Below are 23618 nucleotides of genomic sequence, written 5' to 3'. Positions count from 1 at the left end.
ACCTGGTTCCGGCTGTGTTGTGATTTGCCATAATCTCTGAAACTGTCACTGCACAATCACATTTTCTGGAGCAAGCTGGCACCCAGCCATTGCTCAGCGAGATCTTGCACCAGAGATTTGGCACAAGTCCAAGCAGCAAGGGCCTCTGGAGTGTGGGGTTTTGAAACGCAACCCCACCTAAGATAAAACTCTGGAGGGAGGTACTGCCTGGCAGGCAGATGGACTGGATATGGACAGGGTAGGGGCAGGGAGTAGAGGGAGGCCTGAGACAAAGGAGGAGGGGTGCTTGATCATGAGTCAGTGAGAATGGGAAGTTCCTATGCCAGAGACAAGGGAGCTGGGTGAAGCCATTTCCACCTCTCTAGCACAAGCCACACTAATCATCCCAGCAAGCTAAGCAGTGCCACCTAGTGAAGAACGGAGTCATTACACCAAGCCCCACCCAACTGCACCCTCCAAGCACATCCCCTAGAAGACACACAAGTCCCTCCCCCTGCTAACTATGGACTATAGATTACTACATAGTTTGAAATCCAGGGTAACCTAGGTGTAACTTCCTTCGGGTTTCATTCTGTTTGCTTGTTCATTTATTTAGGTTGTTGTGGTTTTGTTTTTGGGTTTTTGTTGCTTCTGATTTTGTTTAAATTGTTTTTCTTGGTTTTTTTTTTTTTTCCCCACTCTTTTCTTAGACTTGGATAAGGAAATAAAGAATTTTATTTTTATTTTCTTTTTTTAATTTTTTTATTTTTTTCATTATTTTTTGAAATTTTTACTGTTTCATTTCCCTTAGTTCATTTTATTCTATTATATACAATTTTTTAGTGTTTATTTATTTTTGAGGGAGAAAGAGAGGGCACGTGTTTGAGTGGGGGAGGGGCAAGGAAAGAGGGAGACACAGAATCTGAAAAAGGCTCAAGGCTGCAAGCTGATGGCACAGAGCCTGACACGGGGCTCAAACCCATGAACCGTGAGGGCATGACTTGAGCCACCCAGTCAGACACTTAACCAACTGAGCCACCCAGGCACCCCATAAAATTTTTTTTAATTTTTAAATATTTTCTTACCTGTTTTTTCTTTTCTGTCTTTTTTCTCTATTCTATCAAGCTTCTTTCAACTTCTTGACCAAAACACAACTAGGATCTAGCTTCCCTTGTTTGATTTTTTGTTTTAACTTTTTTAATTTTATTAATTTTTTCTTCCTCCAAAATGAAAAAATGAAGGAATTCACCCATTTACCCCAAAATAAAGAACAAGAAAAAATGACAGCCAGGGGCTTAATCAACACAGATATAAGCAAGATTTCTGAACTAGAATTTAGAACCATGATAATAAGAATACTAGCTAGGGTTGGAAAAAACCATAGAATCCCTTTCTGCAGAGACAAAACAAGTAAAATCTAGTCAAGACAAAATTAAAAATGCTATAACCGAGATGCAAGCAAGAATGGATGCCACGAAGGCAAGGATGGACGAAGCAGAGCAATGAATCAGCAATACAGAAAACAGTATTATGGAGCAGGAAAAAAAGAGGGGAAAAAAGGCAAAAGAGCACAATACAACTCTGTGACTTATTAGAAAGGAATAACATCCGAATCATAGGAATCTCAGAAAATGAAGAGACAGAAAAAGGAACAGAAGGTTTAATGTGAGCAAATTATAGCAGAAAACTTTCCTAATCTGGGGAATGACTAAGACATCAAAATCAAAGAAGCACAGAGAATGCCATTAGATTTAATAAAAACCGACCATCATCAGGTTGTATCATAGTCAAATTCATAAAATACACAGACAAGAAAAGAATTATGAAAGCAAAAAGGGAAAAAAAGTCCTTAACCTAGAAGAGAAGACAGATCAGGTTAGCAGCAGACCTATCCACAGAAACTTGGCAGGCAAGAAAGGAGTGGGAGATATATTCAATGTGGTGAATCAGAAAAATATGCAGCCAAGAATTCTTTATCCAGCAGGCTATCATTCAAAATAGAAGGAGAAATAAAGAGTTTCCCAGTCAAAAAAAACTAAGAGAATTTATAACCACTAAACAGCCTGCAAGAAATTTTAAGTGGAGAAAAAAAGAAACAAAACAAAGAAGACCAAAAGCAACAAAGACAAGAAAGGACCAGAGAACATCACCAGAAACACTAACTCTACAGGCAACACGATGGCACTAAATTTGTATCTTTCAGTACTCACTCTAAATGTCAATGGACTAAACACTCCAATCAAAAGACATAGGGTTAGGAATGCAAGCTGGTGCAGCCACTCTGGAAAACAGTATGGAGGTTCCTCAAAAAGCTAAAAATAGAACTGCACTATGACCCAGCAATTGCACTACTAGGCATTTATCCAAGGGATACAGGTATGCTCTTTCAAAGGGACACATGCACCCCACGTTTATAGCAAGAAGGGAGGCCACAACAACAAGGATGGACGAAGCAGAGCAGCGCATCAGCAATACGGAAAACAGCACTATCAACAATAGTAAAAGTACGGAAAGAGCCCAAATGTCCATCGATGGATGAATGGATAAAGATGTGGGGTGGGTGGGTGGGTGTGTGTGTGTGTGTGTGTGTGTGTGTGTGTGTGTGTGTGTATACATATATATATATATATATATATATATATATACATACATATATATATATATACATACATATATATACATATATATATATACATACATATATATACATATATATATATACATACATATATATACATATATATATATATATATATATATATAATGGAGTATTACTCGGCAATCAAAAAGAATGAAATCTTGCCATTTGTAACTACGTGGATGGAACTGGAGGGTATTATGCTAAGTGAAATTAGTCAGAGAAAGACAAAAATCATAGGACTTCACTCATATGAGGACTTTAAGAGACAAAACAGATGAACATAAGGGAAGGGAAACAAAAATAATATAAAAACAGGGAGGGGAACAAAACAGAAGAGACTCATAAATATGGAGAACAAACAGAGGGTTACGGGAGGGATTGTGGGAGGGGGAATGGGCTAAATAGGTAAAGGGCACTAAGGAATCTACTCCTGAAATCATTGTTGCACTATACACTAACTAATATGGATGTAAATTTTAAAAAAATAAAAAATAAAACAAGTTAAAAAAATAAAAAAAAAAAGACATAAGGTATCAGAATGGATAAGAAAACAAGACCCATCTATATGGTGCTTACAAGAAACACATTTTAGACCTAAAGACACCTGCAGATTGAAAGTAAGGGGATGGAGAACCATCTATCATGCAAATGGTCGTCAAAAGGAAGCTGGAGTAGCCAAACTTCTGTTAGACAAACTAGATTTAAAAAAAAAATTTTTTTTTAACATTTATTTATTTTTGAGACAGAGAGAGAGCATGAACAGGGGAGGGTCAGAGGAAGAGGGAGACATAGAATCTGAAACAGGCTCCAGGCTCTGAGCTGTCAGCACAGAGCCCGACGCGGGGCTCGAACCCACAGACCGCGAGATCATGACCTGAGCCGAAGTCGGATGCTTAACCGACTGAGCCACCCAGGCGCCCCGAGACAAACTAGATTTTAAAATAAAGACTGTAACAAGAGGTGAAGAAGGGCATCATACCATAATTAAGGGGCCTATCCACCAAGAAGATCTAAGACTTGAAAATATTTATGCCTGCAACGTGAAGGCACCCAAATACATAAATCAACTAATCACAAACATAAATAAACTCACTGATAATAATAACATAATAATAGGGGAGTTCAAGACCTCCACATACAGCAATGGACAGATCATCTAAGCAGAAAGTCAACAAGGAAAGAATGACCTTGAATGACACACTGGACCAGATGGACTTAACAAATATATTCAGAACATTTCATCCTAAAGCAGCAGAATAAATATTCTTCTCCAGTGCACATGTAACATTCTCCAGAATAGATCACATACTGGGTCACAAATCAGCCCTCAACAAGTACAAAAAAGATCAAGATCACACCTTGCATATTTTCAGAACACATCACTATGAAACTTGAAATCAACCACAAGAAAAAAATTTGGAAAGGCCATGAATACTTGGAGATTAAAGGACATCTTACTACAGAATGAATGGGCTAACGAGGAATTAAAGAGGAAATTTAAAAGTACATGGAAGCCAATGAAAATGAAAACACGACAGCCCAAAACCTCTGGGATGCAACATAGGTGATCATAAGAGGGAAGTATACAGCAATCCAGGCATTCCTAAAGAAGGAAGAAAGGTCTCAAATACATAACCTAATCTTGCACCTAAAAGAGCTGGAAAAAGTACAGCAAATAAAGCCCAAAACCAGCAGAGAAGGGAAAAAATAAAGATTAGAGCAGAAAATCAACGATATTGAAATCAAAAAAACAGAACAATGAAACCAGCAGATGGTTCTTTGAAAGAAGGGTTCTTTAAACCCCTAGCCAGATTGATAAAAAGAAAAAAAGGACTTAAATAAATAAAATTACAAATGAAAGAGATTACAACCAACCTTGCAGAAATACAGACAATAAGAGAATATTATGAGCAATTATATGCCAACAAATTGGGCAATCTGAAAGAAATGGACAAATTCCTAGAAACATATAAAACTACCAAAAATGAAACAGGAAGAAATAGAAAATTTGAACAGACCTATAACCAGTAAAGAAATTCAATCAGTAATCAAAAATCTCCCAAAAAATAAGAATCCAGGGCCACATGGCTTTCCAGGAGAATTCTACCAAACATTTTAAGAAGAGATGGGGCACCTGGGTGGCTCAGTCTGTTAAGCATCTGACTTCAGCTCAGGTCATGATTTCACGGTTCGTGGGTTCAAGCCCCACATCAGGCTCTGTGCTGACAGCTCAGAGTCTGGAGCCCACTTCAGATTCTGCGTCTCCCTCTCTCTCTGCCCCTCCCCAACTCGTGTGCTGTCTCTGTCTCAAAAATAAATAAGCATTTTTTAAAAATTTAAAAAGAAGTAACACCCATTCTTTTGAAGCTGTTCCAAAAAGAATAGAAATGGAAGGAAAACTTCCAAATTCATTCTACGAGGCAATACCCTGGATTCCAAAACCAGACAAAGACCCCACTAAAAAGGAGAACTACAGACCAATTTCCCTAATGAACATGGATGCAAAAATTCTCAACAAGACACTAGTAAACCAGACCCAGCAATACATTAAGTGGGATTAATCCACTTAATCAAGTGGGTTTTATTGCTAGGATTCAGGGCTGGTTCAATATCTGCAAATCAAGCAATGTGATACATCACATTAATAAATGAAAGAAAAAGAACCACATGATCTTCTCAATAGTTGCAGAGAAAGCATCTGGCAAAAAAAAAAAAAAAAAACAGCATCTTTTCCTGATAAACACCTTCAAGAAGGTAGGGATGGAAGTATCATACCAAAAGATCATCAAAGCATTATACAAAAGACCCACAGCTAATATCATCTTCAATGGGGAAAAACTGAGGGCTCTCCCCTTAAGGTTCAGGAACATAACAAGGATGTCCACTCTTACCACTGCTATTCAACATAGTATTGGAAGTCCTATCCTCAGCAATCCAACAAATCAAACAAATAAGCATCCAAATTGGCAAGGAGGAAGTTAAACTTCCACTCTTCACAGATGACATGATACTCTATGTGGGAAACCCAAAAGACTTCACCAAAAAACTGCCAGAAGTGATACAGGAATTCAACAAGGTTACAGGATATAAAATCAATGTACAGAAATCAGTTGCATTTCTATACACCAATAATGAAGCAGCAGAAAGAGAAATCAAGGAATCGGTTGCATTTACAATTGCACCAAAAAACATAAAATACCTAGGAATAAACCTAACAAAAGAGGTGAAAAATCTATATACTGAAAACTACAGATAAAGGTTATGAAAGACATTGAAGAAGACAAAAAAAATGGCAAAACATTCCATGCTCATGGATTGGAAGAACATGATACTACCCAAAACAATCTACATATTCAATGCAATCCCTATCAAAATAACACCAGCATTCTTTACAGGCCTAGAACAAACAAACCTAAAATTTGTATGGAATCAGAAAAGGCCCTGAATAGCCAAAGCAATCCTGAAAAAGAAAACCAAAGCTGGAGGCATCACAATTCCAGACCTCAAGCTGTATAACAAAGCTGTAATCATCAAGACATTATGGTACTGGCACAGAAACAGACACATAAATCAATGGAACAGAATAGAGAACCCAGAAATAGACCCACAAATGTATGGCCAACTCATCTTTGATAAAGAAGGAGAGAATATCCAATAGACAAAAGAGTCTCTTCAGCAAGTGGTGTTGTGAAAACTGGACAGCAACATCCAGAAAAAAGAACCTGGACCACTTTCTTACACTATACCCAAAAATCAACTCAAATGGATGAAAGACCCGGACCTAAGACAGGAAACCATCAAAATCCTAGAGGAGAACACAGGCAAAAACCTCTTTGACTTCAGTTGCAGCAACTTCTTGACATGTCTCCGGAGGCAAGGGAAACAAAAGCAAAAATGAACTATTGGGACCTCATCAAGACAAAAAGCTTCTGCACAGCAAAGGAAACAATCAGCAAAACGAAAAGGCAACTGACAGAATGGGAAAAGATATTGGCAAATGACATATCTGATAAAGGGTTAATATCCAAAATCCATAAAGAAGTTATCAAACCCAACACGCAAAAAACAAATAATCCAGTGAAGAAACAGGAAAAAGACATGAATAGACACTTTTCCAAAGAAGACATCCAGAAGGCTAACAGACACATGAAAAAATGCTCAACATGACTCATCGTCAGGAAATACAAATCAAAACCACAATGAGATACCACCTCACGCCTGACAGAATGGCTAAAATAAAAAACTCAGGTAAAAACAGATGTTGGCAAGGATGCAGAGAAAGAGGAACTCTTTTACACTGCTGCTGGCAATGCAAACTGGTGCAGCCACTCTGGAAAACAGTATGGAGGTTCTTCAACAATTCAAAATAGAACTACCCTATGACCCAGCAATTGCACTACTAGGTATTTGTCCAAAGAATACAGGAATGCTAGGCGGCTGGGTGGCTCAGTCAGTTGGGCATCCGACTTTGGCTCAGGTCAAGATCTCACATCCGTGAGTTCGAACCCCACATTGGGCTCTGTGCTGACAGCTCAGAGCCTGGAGACTGCTTCGGATTCTGTGTCTCCCTCTCTCTCTGCCCCTCCCTGGCTCACGCTCTGTCTCTCTCTCCTTCAAAAATAAATAAACATTGAAAATTAGAAAAAAAAAATACAGGAATGCTGTTTTGAAGGGGCACGTGCACCCCAATGTTTATAGCAGCACTATCTATAATAGCCAAAGTCTGAAAAAGAGCCCAGATGTCCACTGACTGATGAATGGATAAAGAAGATGTGTATTCCATCATAGGTACAATGGAATATTACTCGGCGATCAAAAAGAATGAAATCTTGTCATTTATAACAACGTGGATGGAAGTGGAGGGTATTATGCTAAGCGAAATTAGTCAGAGAAAGACAAATATCATATGATTTCACTCTTTTGTGGAATTTAAGATACAAAACAGATGAACATAAGGGAAGGGAAGCAAAAATAATATTAAAACAGAGAGGGAGACAAACCGTAAGAGACTCTTAACACAGAGAACAAACTGAGGGTTGGTGGAAGGGTGCTGGGTGGGGGGATGGACTAAATGGGAGAGGGGCATTAAGAAGGACACTTGTTAGGATGAGCACTGGGTATTATATACAAATGATGAATCACTAAATTCCATCCCAAAATCACTATTACACTAACTTGGATTTAAATTAAAAACAAAAAAATAAAAGATCTGAAACTATAGAACACTTATGAAAGAGATTAAAGAGCACACAAAGAATGGAAAAGCATTCCATGCTCATGGGTTGGAAGAACAAACATTGTTAAAATGTTTATACTACTACCTAAAGCAACCTACGCATTTAATGCAATCCCTATAAAAATACCATCAGCATTTTTCATAGAGCTAGAACAACCAACCCTAAAATTTGTATGGAAGCACAAAAGACCCTGAATAGCCAAAGCTATCCTGAAAAAGAAAAACAAAATAGGAGGTTTCATGATTCCAGATATCAAGCTATATTAGAAAGCTGTGGGCATCAAGACAGTATGGCATTGGCACAAAAACAGACACAAAGATCAATGGAACAGAATAGAAACCCAGAAATGGACCCACAGCTATATGGTCAACTAATCATCAATAAAGCAGGAAAGAATACCCAATGAAAAAGGCAGTGTCTTCAACAAATGGGGTTGGGAAAACTGGACAATGACATGCAGAAGAATGAACCTGGACCACTTACTTTCTTACACCATACACAAATATAAACTCAACATGGATGTAAGACCTAACAGGAAACCATCAAAATCCTAGAGGATCACACAGGCAGAAACCTCTTTGATTTCAGCCAGAGAGCAACTTCTTACTAGACATGTCGCTGAAGGCAAGGGAAACAAAAGCAAACATGAACTATTGGGACTTCATCAAGATAAAAAGCTTCTGCACAGCTAAAGAAACAATCAACAAAACTAAAGGCAGCCTAGAATGGGAGAAGATATTTGCAAATGAGTATCTGATAAAGGGTTAGTGTTTAAAATCTACAAATAACTTATCAAACTCAACACCCAAAAAACAACACAGTTAAGAGAGAGGCAAAAGACATGAACTGACACTTTTTCAAAGATGACATCCAGATGGCTAACAGACACATGAAAAGATGCTCAACATCGCTCTTCATCAGGAAAATACAAATCAAAACCACAATGAGATACCAACTCACACCTGTCAGAATGGCTTAAACTAACAACACAGGAAACAACAGATATTAGCAAGGATGCGGAGAAAGGGGGGCCCCCCTTACACTGTTGGCAGGAATGCAAACTGGTGCAAGCCACTCCAGAAAACAGCAAGGAGGTTCCTCAGAAAGTTAAAAATAGGGGTGCCTGAATGGCTCAGTCAGTTAAGCCTGTGACTTCAGCTCAGGTCATGATCTCATAGCTTGTGAGTCCAAGCCCCACAATGGGCTCTGTGCAGACAGTTCAGAGCCTGGAGCTTGCTTCAGATTCTGTGTCTCCATCTCTCTCTGCCCCTCCCCTGTTCATGCTCTGTTTTTCTGTCTTAAAAAAATAATAATAAATAAAGTAAAGTAAAGTAAAATACAATACAATACAATACAATACAATACAATAAACATTAAAAAAATAACTTAAAAAAAATTTTTTAAGTTAAAAATAGAACTTAAACCCCAGGATCCAACAATCACACTATTAGGTATTTACCCAAAGGATACAAAAATACAGATTTAAAGGGGTACATGCACCCCAATGTTAATAGCAGCATTAACAACAATAGCCAAACTATGAAAAGAGCCCAAATGCCCAGCAACTGATGAATGGATAAAGAAGATGTGGTGTATAAATACAATGGAATATTACTCAGCCATCAAAAAGAATGAAATCTTGTCATTTGCAACAATGTGGATGAAGCCAGAATGTATTAGGCAAAACAAATCAAAGAAAGACAAATATCATATGATTTCACTCATACGTGGAATTTAAGAAAACAGATGAGGGAGAGGGGGAGAAAGGGAGAGAGAGGGAAACAAACCATAAGAGACTCTTTATAGAGAACAAATGGAGAGTTGATGTTGGGAGGTGGGTGGGGGGATGGGCTAAATGGGTCACAGGTATTAAGGAGGGCACCTGTCATGTTGAGCACTGGGTGTTATATGTAAGTGATGAATCACTAAGTTCTACTCCTGAAACCAATACTGCACTGTAAGTTAAAATTTAAATTAAAAAAAAAGAATATACATGGCTAAAAGGAATATTTAACATAGCAGGTTATAAAACTAAAATCCAAAGATCCTGAGGGGCTAAAACAATAAAATGAAATAAAGATTTAAGTAAGCCACTACAATCAGATTGTTTACTTTAAATCAATTCTACAAATACAAAGCAGAGAGGAAACTCTAACTTGTCAGCTTTAAGTGTTGGGGAGTGAGAGGGTCAAACCTAAGCATTTTATTTTTCACCACTGGGCTCCTGTGAACAGTCTAGCACAGCTGCTAGAAGGCTAACAAAAAAAAACTTGAGACCTTAACAAACAGTATGCTTATTGAAAGATAGCCTATGATTGTATACTGAATTAGATCACAGATTTAAAAGGGAGTGAATAGGTTAAAAAAAGAAAAAAGGTATGTACAGCAGAGAATATTAAATAACTAAAGCTAAATATTTAAAGAGGCATCTTATGGAAGTAAAAACAAACATCTTTCTACAGGAAAAAATAAGAAATGTGTGAAAATTATAGAATTTTGGCACAGTATTGAGAAGAACTTCCTAATAATTAGAGCTATCAAACAAAAGAACAAGTTGCCTCAGAACTAGGTAAACTACCTATCACTCGAAGTGTTTATGAAAAGGCTTACCAACTATCAGGAATGTTGTAAAATCAATTCCTGCACTGGAAAAGAAATACAATAGACATTTCTAAGGCCTTCCCAACCAAAAGTTTCTATGATTCCCTACCCCACTCTTACACCTCCAAAACTAAAAATAATTTTTTCCCTTACCTATTAATTTATGAAAAGCAACTCTGACTTTCAATTTCAATAATCCTGTTTTTGCTACAGTTTGACAAATTCGTTTTTTAACTGTTCATTTGGATTCTGTCTTGAATAAAGGCAAGAGTATTGAGAACATATTTATATAGTAACTTATTTTGCTGGGTGATTATTTCTCAGTTATATAAGAGTAAGAAGAAAAAAGAACTAGAAGTAAAAAAACAAATCAACAATGGTTATCTCTGGATGGTACAGCTGAAGGTAAATGTTTTCTTTTTTTATACTTTTTTCTATATTTCAATTTTTCATATTTTTACAGTTTCACAGAGGGAAAAGTGTCTTAAATGTTTTCATTTGTATGAACAGCTAAGTACGTCAGTGCCACAGAAATTAATGATCTGTTCACTGCATACAGATAAATGGACACTGCTATGGTAATGGCCACAGTGAATATAATCTTTCCTTACAACGTTATCTTCATCTAAAAGATACTATTTTCTCTGATAAATTCTCTAATTAGACCCAGGTACATATATTACAGAGATAATTCTTTTGAACTGAATTATCTGATGGTTATAAATAAATGTAAACAAAAAATACAAATATAAATTTAAAAATACTCTGTAAAGTTAAATGTGCTTATTTTCTTTTCAGTGGCATACAACACAAACAACATTTTCTACTCCTATTTCATATGAGCTATACAAAAAAAGAGTAAGTAGTAGTAAGTAGCATGAAGAATGTCATGTGTATAAATAGCACTGCTGAGTACATAATGTTCTGTTACTCTAGGGACAGCGGGGACAAATATCTGACACAACTTGTATGAATAATATACTTTAAGTAGACTGCAATATATACCCTCATTCAAATAAAACTTTACAAATAGAAATCTTGCTGCTGTTATAGTTCCAAATCTGTTTCTTCATTTTTAAAACAAAGTGGTTAAGAGTACCTTACCTCTAGAGTCTCTCCAATTCTAAATTCTTAAAACATTTTTAGTTGTTATAATCACTTCTCTATAGTAGTAATTAAAACATCACTGCTCTCTTCTCATCCTGTCTTTTCATACCATTTGTTAAGTTACAAGAATGAAATCATGAAAAGAGTTTGCTCAATAATCTCATGGGCCTGTAGGGTAAGAGTGTAGAAACTCCAATCCTTAAATAATACCCAGGTCTTCATTAAATTTCAAATATAAATACTAAAAGCAAATATACCATTTGTGCCTATGGTTGGAAAAAAAAATGTAATATAGCTTTAAAAGCCTTAATGGAGGGGCGCCTGGGTGGCACAGTCGGTTAAGCGTCCGACTTCAGCCAGGTCACGATCACGCGGCCCGTGAGTTTGAGCCCCGCGTCGGGCTCTGGGCTGATGGCTCGGAGCCTGGAGCCTGTTTCCGATTCTGTGTCTCCCTCTCTCTCTGCCCCTCCCCCGTTCATGCTCTGTCTCTCTCTGTCCCAAAAAATAAAATAAAAAACGTTGAAAAAAAAAAATTAAAAAAAAAAAAAAAAAGCCTTAATGAAATTTTGAAATGGCATAAATAGGTATTTGTTCAAGAAAATGTATATCTAGGTACTCTTCTATCATACTCTATCTTATCCCTTCATCAACTTTCTCCTTTACAGAGTTAAAAAAAAAAAGAGTTCACAAAGGTAAATACAATTTTTTTTTTAATTTATTTGTGAAGTTACTTGACATACAGTGTAGTCTTGGCTTGAGGAGTAGATTCCTGTGATTCATCACTTATATACAACACCCAGTGCTCATCCCAACAAGTGCCCTCCTCAATGCCCATCACCCATTTTCCCCTCTCCACCACTCTCCATCAACCCTCAGTTTGTTCTCTGTATTTAAGAGTCTCTCTGGGAATGCAAGCTGGTGCAGCCACTCTGGAAAACAGTATGGAAGTTCCTCAAAAAACTAAAAATTGAACTACCCTACGACCCAGCAATTACACTACTAGGCATTTACCCAAGGGATACAGGTGTGCTGTTTCGAAGGGACACATGCACCCCCATGTTTATAGCAGTACTATCAACAATAGCCAAAGTATGGAAAGAGCCCAAATGTCCATCAATGGATGAATGGATAAAGAAGATGTGGTATGTATATACAATGGAGTATTACTCGTCAATCAAAAAGAATGAAACCTTGCCATTTGCAACTACATGGATGGAACTAGAGGATATGATGCGAAGTGAAATTAGAGAAAGACAAAAATCATATGACTTCACTCATATGAGGACTTTAAGAGACAAAACAGATGAACATAAGGGAAGGGAAACAAAAATAATATAAAAACAGGGAGGGGGACAAAACGTAAGAGACTCATAAATATGGAGAACTGAGGGTTACGGGAGGGGTTGTGGGAGGGGGGATGGGCTAAATGGGTAAGGGGCACTAGGGAATCTACTCCTGAAATCACTGTTGCACTATATGCTAATTTGGATATAAATTTTAAAAAATAAAAAATAGGGGCGCCTGGGTGGCGCAGTCGGTTAAGCGTCCGACTTCAGCCAGGTCACGATCTCGCGGTCCGTGAGTTCGAGCCCCGCGTCGGGCTCTGGGCTGATGGCTCGGAGCCTGGAGCCTGTTTCCGATTCTGTGTCTCCCTCCGTCTCTGCTCCTCCCCCGTTCATGCTCTGTCTCTGTCTGTCCCATAAATAAATAAAAAACGTTGAAAAAAAAAAAATTAAAAAAAAAATAAATAAATAAAATAAAAAATAAAAAATAAAAAATAAAACAAGTTAATAAAAAATAAATATATATATATATTTAAAGTCTCTTATGGTCTGCCTCTCTGTAACTTATTTTTTCCTCCCCTTCCCCTATGGTCATCTGTTAAGTTTCTCAAATTCCACATATGAGTGAAATCACATGATATCTGTCTTTCTCTGACTGACTTCTTTCACTTAGCGTAACACCCTCCAGTTTCATCCACGTTGCTGCAAATGGCAAGATTTCATTCTTTTTCATCACCTTTTAAAAAAATATCTTATAATCGTAAATATAAGCTTTCATTTTCTTGATGTACCACAGTAACTATTACACTTAAGGAAAACTCCTACAAAAGTCATTTTTGATTGCAGTGGTGTTTCATTATCATGTGATAGTTTTTCCAACCAAAAAAAAAAAAAAAAAAAATGACTGAATAGATGGAAAAATCTTTAATCAATTGTTGGTTTGTTAGTCATTATTTTGGATATCAAGAGAATCCAGGGAAAACAATGGTGGACATCACATCTTGGTTACGGAAGTTTTAAACATGTGTTTACAAATTCTTTGATATCCTCCCTGTAAAGGTGAGATCTATGTTCCCTCCCACTGACTCTGGGCCCACCTTCACAACTCACAACTAATAAAATGTAGCTGGAAAGGACACTGTAATTTACAAAGCTAGCTCAGAAAAGCCTGTACAGATTCTGCTCCCCAGCTGCTCAATCTGGGAGAAGCCAGTAACTATGTAACAACTTGAGACCCCATGCTAGAGAAGCCACAGGTAGTCACTCCAATGAAAAGCCAGCTGAGTTCCCTGGGGACAGTCAGCAATCAACTCTTAGGCCTGTCAGTGACCACCTTATATCTCTACCACAGCTGAGCCTTAGATGACTACAGTTGCAATGCAGTTAGTTGTTGGCAATAACTAACTAGAATTGCATGAGGTAACCCAAGTGAGAAATGCCAAACTATACAGTTCCCAATTTCCTGAGTCATAAAATTGTAAGGAAAAAGAAATAGAACAGTTTTAAGCCACAAAGTTTAGGAGAAATTTGCTGCACAGTAATAGTAATTAATCAGCAGTTTATCTGCTTTATAGAAAGAACTCTAAACCAACTAGACAGAAGACCTAGAGTCCATTTCCAACTCTACTAACTAGAGCTGAAATTCACTAGCTTGAGTGAACCTGTTATTTCCATGGAATTCAGCTTCTTCATTGATAAGAAAGTTAGGCAAAATGCACTTTAAGGTTTCTTTTAGCTCTAGCATTAGTAATTTTTATAACCACCAAATTGCCCCTTCCTAATTCTCATTTTTGTTTTTGTTGTCCTATATGACTTTTCTATTTTTTTGTTTGTTTGTTTGAGACAGAATTCACGTGAGTGGAGGAGAGGCACAGAGAAGAGGAAAGAGAGAATCTTAAGTAGGCTCCATGCTATCAGCACAGAACCCAATGTGGGGCTCGATCTCACAAGCCATGAGATCATGTCCTGAGCCAAGATCAACTTGGATGCTTAACTGACTGAGACACCCAAGAGCCCCTGATTTTTCTGTTTCCAGCTCAAGATTTGAAAATGTGTTCAGAACCAAAAAGCAAAGACCTTGTGGTATACAAATCAATAAAAATAAGTGTTTTTATATAAAAAATTGTGATTATAATCTTAAAATAGGAAATTTCTTGACTTTATTACTAAAACTCTTCTACAATTAGTCCTAAGTAATGATCTTATTTTTACACTTTTCTACATTTTTCATTTTAAGTATGCGTGATTTTTATAATCAGAAAAATATAATCTATTAAAATTTAAGATATGCATATCCTGTGACTTAATTCCACCTTAGAAAACTATCTGCACATCTGCATAAAAAGAGATGTAAGTACTGCACCTTGTAAGAAAAAACTGCAAATTAAAGAAATGATTGGACAAACTAGTTTATTCATATCCCAGATTACTGTACAGCAAATGGAAAGAACAGTACTGACAAAGATGGATCTACACAATACACTTTGCAGTAAATAAAAGAAGGCCATAAAATAGCACAACACCTTTTATTTACACACATGCACACACACACATTTCTGTAAACATATGGTTATTTAACTCCATGGAAAAAGGTCTGTCGAGGACATCCGAACTATTAACTGTAGTTACCCAAAGAAGAGCTGGTGCTAGTGAGGATAGAGAAAGGACTTTTACTCTATCTGAACTGTCTGGAAAACAACTACAATGTATTTGTGCATTATTTAGGTAATATCTCAATTAAATTTTTAAAAACAAACTTCAGGGGCGCCTGGGTGGCTCAGTCGGTTAAGCGTCCGACTTCAGCTCAGGTCACGATCTCGCGGTCCGTGAGTTCGAGCCCCGCGTCAGGCTCTGGGCTGATGGCTCAGAGCCTGGAGCCTGCTTCCGATTCTGCGTCTCCCTCTCTCTCTGCCCCTCCCCCGTTCATGCTCTGTCTCTCTCTGTCTCAAAAATAAATAAACGTTAAAAAAAAAAAATTAAAAAAATAAATAAATAAATAAAATAAACTTCATTTGTCCATTTGCAGCTACGCAGCTGGAACTAGAGGGTATTATGCTAAGTGCATTTAGTCAGAGAAAGGCAAATATCATATGACTTCACTGATAAAAGGACTTTAAGGTACGAAACAGATGAACATAAGAGAAGGGAAGCAAAAATAATATAAAAACAGGGAGAGGGACAAAACATAAAAGACTCTTATAGAGAACAGAGGTGTGCTGGAGGGGTTAGGGGAGGAGTGGATGGGCTAAATGGGTAAGGGGCTTATGGAATCTATTCCAGAAATCATTGTTGAACCATGTGCTAACTTAGATGTAAATTATAAAAAATAAATAAATAAATAAACCATTAGGGGTTAGAGAAAGGTATCTTGGTGAATGGCATTCAGTTATATAAATATAAACTAAGCTCTAAATTGAATATTTGGTATATGGGGTAAATTTGCCAAAGAAAATTTGACAGGTAATATGAAAAAAATAAAATGTGTTTAATAAATAAATATAAAAATAAAAATAAACTTCATTCTTTTAAAACATGCTTTAGCAAACTATTTCCTCCGGAACAATAAATAGAAATGTATATAATATGACCCACAACAGCTCAAAAATTCATGTATTTGAACCACTTCTCACATGAAGTACTCAGACAAAAACATTTATCAAGAGTCTACTCTATGTCTAATCCATGATAGGTACTTTATACGTTATCCCATTTAATCGTAACATAATCACCTTCACTTCTCCAAGAGAAAATGGATGTTCGGAAGTTAAATAACCTGGCAAAAGCAGAGCGAGATTATGAAAGAAAATTCAAACTAAGGTCTTCCTAACTCTAAAGCCCAAGGTTCTCTTAAAGAAAAACTAAAATAGATAGCCCTTCAATGCACTTCCAGCTAAACAACTCACTTGAAACTCTTTAAGTCTGCAAATGCCCGAATTACCCCATTTTTATGAAAATATAATAAACACATATATTAAGAAAATATATAAACTAAAAAAAATATGTAAATTACAAAAAGTACTTTTAAAGAGATTAAAATTTTAATTATAAAATGTGATTTAAAGGTGAAAAAGTCTAAAGTACTTTTAAATACATAAGTTAAATATGTATCACATGCTCTAACAGTAATTCTTCTCAGATACTCTCAAAAAATGATGTATTTTGAGGATAGAAGAAATGAAGTATTTTGAAGCTGTCACCATCAAGATGTTTTTAATATGATACTCACACTGACACACAATCATAATGAAGGAACAAAATATTACATATTATTGTAATAAAACCATATCACACACAAAAAGTTGCTGAAACAAAGAATCCAAGAGGAAAGAACAGAGGAACAGAAGATCTAAGGACAGACTAGAAGCAATGGTAATGAACAAAGAAAAGCCATATTTCAAATCCTCTGATACCCCCGCAAAAATTACTTCTCTCTCCACCCCCACCCCCCCCCACACACACACATACACAAAAGGATTTCCTTCTAGCACCCTACCATAAAATACAGTGTTATTGTAATGCAGTTATATACAATTAAAATCTCCCCTGGCAGTTTAAAAAGGCAATCTGGAGAGTTTAGGCCAAGACAAAATGACTGTTACTACTTTCCTTAGACAGAGGAAAAGGATCTATGTTGAACATCAGTTTTCTACATGCCCAGAATTAAAGTTCAATTCATGGAAGTAAAGCAGAATTATTAGCATGGCTGTTAGATGCATAATGCTAGGTATGCTAAAATAATACGAAAATTTTATCCCATCATATAACGTAAGTATAGGTTTTTATTGTTCTAAATCACATAAAATGTTTAGATTATCTTTAAAAGTGTTCTGTAACATCACTAAACCATTTCATTATGCAACTATTTTCTAAAGTTTCTACTGACAATAGACAAGGCTCCTTTCCTATCTGGCTGGCTTTAAACCAAAAATGTCCATGCACCCATTCATATTCAACTCCTAGTATTCCCAGATCTTGCCTTTTTAGAGGCCATTTTGCCTCCCCATAAAATGCCCTTATGGAAAGAAGAGTAAGTCATTTGAAACCACATGTCTATTATCCAATCTCTTCCTTCTTTGACATAAGAACAATTAGTATTCCTACCTCCATCACTCCCCTCCACTAGCTTCGAAATGGAATTATTATTATTTTGGTTGGAATAATGAATAATGTTTATATGTACTTTTGAGAATCTATTTTAAATACAAGTTTTCCAATTCATCATTATAGCAATGTTCTTTGTAACTTATCTTTAAAGTTAAAAAAAACAAAAGTTTTAGCTAACCATTTGCACTATTTTTAATGATTTTAAATTTAATTTTTTTATGATTTTATTTTAACTTATTTAACAGACACATATACAGTGTTCACAATATGCCAGGCACTAGTTTAAGTGCTTTCATATATGAACTCATTCAATCCTCATAATAACTCCTGGCAATAATACTATTATCACCTCCATTTTGCAGAAGAGGAAATTTAGCCATGGAGAAGTTAGGACACTTGCCTAAAGTCACACTACTAATTGGTACAGGAGCCAGAAACAAACCCAGGCACTCTAATTCCAGAGTCAAACTTGTAAACAGCCTATGAAATTGTCTCTCCAATTTGTTGAAAACTCTTTGAAACTGTCCAAAAAGGGACTCCATAAAATGTTGCATTTTGTGAGAGCCTTTTTAGAGGGGAAAAATACTACCAGGAAGTTCAAATTATAAGGCATTAAATCAATTACAAGACATCAATAACAGAAATCATGTTTTCAAAAAGGATATTTTTCTTAGTTCATGTGATATTTTCAAATCAAAATGGGTTTTCAAAGAAAAAGTGTATGTTTTAATATAACACAATTTTTAGGTTTTAAATTTTAATCACTGGGGCGCCTGAGTGGCTCAGTTGGTTAAGTATCTGACTTTGACTCATCTCAGGATCTCACAGCTTGTGGGTTCAAGCCTCGTGGCTCATGGGTTTGAGCACCGCACTGGGCTCTGTGCTGACAGATCAGAGCCTGAAATCTGCTTCCAGTTCTGTGTGTGTCTCTCTCTCTGTCCCTCCCCTGCTCATGCTCTCTCTCTCTCTCATTCTCTCTCTGTCTCTCTCTCAAAAACAAACATCAAAAAATAAATAAATTTTAATCATTAAATGTATAATTTTAGAAAAATGTGAAATTTAAATTTCATAAGCATCAAAATTGTACACAAATATTTGTATATTTGATCCCTTATAAGTTGTATATTAATAAAATATATGAATGTTCTAAAGGATTTATCAGACATATTTAATAAACACTACTATTTGGCTAGTAAGTACTATAAAAGTTGAAATTTCAAACTGACAGCCCATTTCCCTGCTTTTTAAAATAAGATATAACATATAAGGTATAGCTTGTTATGAAATTGGAAAAGCAGTTACATTTTTTTAAGCAGTTACATTTTATACTCTTTTAATACACTGTTCTAGACTAAGCTAAATTTCTTAAAACAATTTCATTGTATATAGGATAATTTGGGTCAACATGGGGATATCTTCCTAGGAGAAATTGCTATCTCTTTCTATCTCCCACTTTGAACTGTGAAGAAAGAAATGAATTATAAACCAGAAGTAAAAAGCTAGTAACTTTGCAATCTTGGCTAAATTATTTCACTCTAGGCTTCAGTGTCCTTGTGTACAAAATGAGAATTTTAAACTAGATAACATCCACAAATCTATACAGTTCTAAAACTTTTATTTGCAAAAAGTTTTAAATTTTAAATGTCACCTCATCTGAAGAATCTAGTTGTCCCAAAGTTCCTGTTGCACCCGCAAAACCTTTGGAAAGGAAAAAAAAAAAATTCCTTCATAGCTGTTACGTATTGCCTTACTTTAAAATTATTCTGAGACATAAACAAAAAGCTAAGTTTTGTTACATTAAGACAACTCATTCCCACAGTTATCTTGGGAGAGTTCAACATTTATCTTTAATAAATTTGGGCCTAATATAGGTTTATACTTCAAAGGAAATCTGTAGTGAAAATCCAGATTTAATCATCACAAATAATGTTTCAGAAGGATCTCTTTCTTTTTATATCATTGTTTACTAAAATATTAAGATACTAAAGTTTTGGGCTACTCTTAAATAGCAACTGCTACCTTCTTCATGAGTTAAAAACAGAAGCTTAAATAAACAACCAAATTCCATTTAAGAAATGCATTCTCTTCTTTGGCCAATCTATTCTTTCTTGCTTCTACATGTTTACCACCAAGGAATGACACATTAAATTTCTCCAACAACAAGTCAAGTGTGAGGGTCTTTCTGTTTTAACACAGAAAAGTCACCACTGTTCAAATTAAACAGACAAACCTTGCACTGCCAGAGTGCTAGTGCCAGCTGATGGTTCCTGTAGACCGTATACAAGTTTATCCTCGGGATACGTAAGTCCAGAGCTCTTCAGAGCTATAAGGTACTTTTCATGACTTTTCTTTGCACAAGCATTTTCTCCAAGACCTAATATTTAAAATCAGAAAAAAATTCCATTCAAAATATAAGTAAAGCAACCTCAGTAACTAATATATGTATAAAAGAGCTGAATATTCTAATGGCAGGAGAACCCTAGAATGAATAATATAAAACAGCTTCAGGCAAAACTGCACGGCATGTTTATAACAAATAATAAAATCTACTAGGTAACAAATGTAAAATATGCCAGAGATTATAAGCAAGGCACAAGAGGTACACAGATTAATAAGGGTATAATTCCTGCCTTCAAGGAACCTGAAAACTCATGGCAGAGAAAGGCAGATAATCCGGTAAATGACAATTTAGTGTATTAGACTTCACCATTTGGCTTGACAATCTGTGCTCTCACAGTACTGTGCAGCTAGACTTAACCCAAAGCAAAATACTTAGGAAAGGCTTCCTGGATAAAATAATACCCGGGTGGAATGTTCAAGCATTATAACTGAGATTACTCTTAATTTCTGTTTTATCAAACTTTTTCCATCACATTTTCTATCACAAGAATTAAAAGTATAATTTCTATAGAAGTATCAGTTAAAATTAATTTATTCCAAGTAATACTGAAAACCTTAAGTTCTAGAATTACATAATACTGGAACTTTCACTTTAGCATTGCGGCTTATTAATTATTGCCAATTTTTGTTTTGTTTTTTAATATATTTATGGAGCATGGAATAACAGTAAAAGAAAAACATTTATTTTGAGAGTTCTTTAAAAGAAAAAGATTGGGGCGCCTGGGTGGCTCAGTCGGTTAAGCGTCCCACTTCGGCTCAGGTCATGATCTCGCGGTTTGTGAGTTCAAGCCCCGCGTTGGGCTCTGTCCTGACAGCTCAGAGCCTGGAGCCTGTTTCAGATTCTGTGTCTCCCTCTCTCTCGCTCTCTCTGACCCTCCCCCGTTCATGCTCTGTCTCTCTCTGTCTCAAAAATAAACGTTAAAAAAAAATTTTTTTAATAAAAAAATTAAAAAAGAAAAATAAAAGAAAAAGATTATTCGCTGTCTGAAAGCCAAAATACCATGGCATTGGACACCTCTTAGGCAAATTACATATCTTAAATTAAGACCTCAATCTCTTGATTATAAAAATACATAAATGAACTTAATACTTGTTGAGCTTTTCTCTATTTTCTCTCCTTGTTAGCCTGAATAATTGCAATAGAACAGTTTTGGTTTGGGTTTTTTTTTTTTTTTTTTTAAGATTTATTTATTTTTGAGAGAGAGAGCACGCGCGCAAGACAGGGACAGAAGATTTGAAGCGGGGTCTGTGCTGACAGCACAGAGCTCGATGTGGGGCTTGAACCCAAGTGCCCCAGAACAGTTTTGGGTTTTCTTGTTTTGTTTTAAAAAATATTTTTTAATTTATTTTTGGGAGAGAGAGAGAGAGAGACAAAGCATGAGCAGGGGAGGGGCAGAGAGAAAGAGAGACACAGAATCTGAAGCAGGCTGCAGTCTCTGAGCTGTCAGCACAGAGCCCAAAACAGGGCTCGAACCCATGAACCACGAGATCATGACCTGAGGTGAAGTGGGATGCTTAACCGACTGAGCCACCCAGGAGCCCCTAGTTTAGTTTTTTAAATGTCTCTCTGGGCTGGTTTAAAAAAAGACAAAAAACAAAACAAACAAAAAAAACAAAACAAAAAAAACACTCTAGCACTTATTAAAACAGAGAGGAATACATCTATCCTTCAGTTCAAGTCCAATATTAAAAACAATTACATTTAGTGTAACACAAACAATTACATTTAGTTTATAAAGAATAAAGACCTTTGGGGCACCTGGGTAGCTCACTCATGATTTCGGCTCAGGTCATGATCTCAAGGCTTGTGAGTTCGAGCCCGCATTGGGCTTTGTGCTGATAGCTCAGAGCCTGGTGCCTGGTTCAGATTGTCTTCTTGGTCTTTCTCTCTGCCCTTCCCCTGATCTGTCTCTCTCTCTCAAATATAAATAACATTAAAAAAATTAAAAAAAAAAAAAATAAAGACCTTCTAAGCATCCTATATGAGAAATGACTACATGTCTCCTGAGTAATAAAAGCCATGTATTTCTCTCAATCGTGATGGATGAAATTTTTGTAATACTTTAAGTTTACTTTTGAGAAAGGGCGTGGGCATGTGCAAACCCAAACAGGCTCCATGCTGCCAGTGCAGAGCCCAACACAGGGCTCAAACCCACAAAACTGTGAGATCATGACCTGAGCCGAGATCATGACCTGAGCCGAGATCATGACCTGAGCCAAGATCAAGAGTTGGACGCTTAACTGACTGAGCCATCCAGGTGTAATACTTTTTAATACTGTAATACTGTAATACTTTTTAAATAACAAAATGTATTTTACCAACCTTCACAACAAGCCTGAGAAAAATGAATGTATAATCACCATTTTTAAAAGTGAAGAAGCTGAGGCTTACAAAGGTAACATAGCCAGTGAGTAAGCAAGCGGTGATAAGCAGTGAAGCTAGACTGCAAATTTTAAACTTCTTGATCAAAATTTTATGTGATTTCCATCACTAAAAATCACTCAAGCATTTCTGTTGTGTTGTTTTTTAATTTCAATAAATAATTAAAAAGGAATTGTGGAAATAAAAGAAGGCAATTACCATAAATCTTTCCTAAGGTATACATTCTTACAATGATTAAGAACAATTTGCTGCTTTCTTTCACAACAGCTGAGTTTCAGCGTAAGGTTGAAGAATAACAGACCACCAGGTATAATTTATCTCTCTCCAGTTTTATCACCAAAACTCAAATACAAGCTACCATCATCTTTACTCTAGGCTACTATAGCAGAGCTTTTCTGTTCTTGCCCCTTCCCATCTATTTTGGCAAAACAGCAAATCATCTTTTCAAAACACATATCTGATCATGTCACTCTTAAGCTTAGAATATTTCCATGCTTGGGGCACCTGGGTGGCTCAGTTGGTTAAGTGTCTGACTTCAGCTCAGGTCATGGTCTCGCAGTTTGTGGGTTTGAGCCCCGTATTGTACTCTGCGCTGACAGAGCCTGCTTCAGATCCTCGGTCATCCTCTTTCTCTGCCCCTCCCCCACTCTTTCTCTCAAAAATAAACATTTAAAATATATATATTTCCATGAATTCCCAACACATTCAGGATATCACATAAAATATCACATGGCCTATGAGAGCCATGGATCTAACCTGATGTGGTAGCCTTATTGGTGTCACTATCACCCTACCTTCATTTAATTTCAACACTAGACCTTTTTTTAGTCCTTTTTAAAAAAGTAAGCTCATTCTCATCCACAAATATTTCAACATGGAATCTA

At 36.3% G+C, this 23618-nt stretch overlaps 1 protein-coding gene across 8 annotated transcripts in view; it reads right to left on the bottom strand.

Moving 5' to 3' along the window:
* The window catches only part of UBR3 (ubiquitin protein ligase E3 component n-recognin 3), a 239416-nt gene that overhangs the window by 172711 nt on the left and 43087 nt on the right, over positions 1 to 23618 (bottom strand). For all 8 annotated transcript variants that reach the window (XR_015255298.1, XM_086718866.1, XM_086718860.1 and 5 more), the window contains 2 exons: positions 20182 to 20325; positions 19600 to 19649 (listed from right to left, as the gene is read on the bottom strand). Coding sequence is in view for 7 of the 8 variants with exons in the window: in XM_086718866.1 (XP_086574992.1) it covers positions 19600 to 19649; positions 20182 to 20325 (194 nt within the window). In the remaining variant the exon portion in view is untranslated. The remainder of the gene's footprint in view (positions 1 to 19599; positions 19650 to 20181; positions 20326 to 23618) is intronic.

The sequence above is a fragment of the Puma concolor genome, chromosome C1, assembly GCF_028749965.1.
Source record: "Puma concolor isolate L17-30 chromosome C1, mPumCon1.1.hap2, whole genome shotgun sequence".
Classification (NCBI taxonomy): domain Eukaryota; kingdom Metazoa; phylum Chordata; class Mammalia; order Carnivora; family Felidae; genus Puma; species Puma concolor.
Note: the sequence above shows the minus strand (reverse complement) of the source record. Positions and strands in the feature narration are given on the sequence as shown.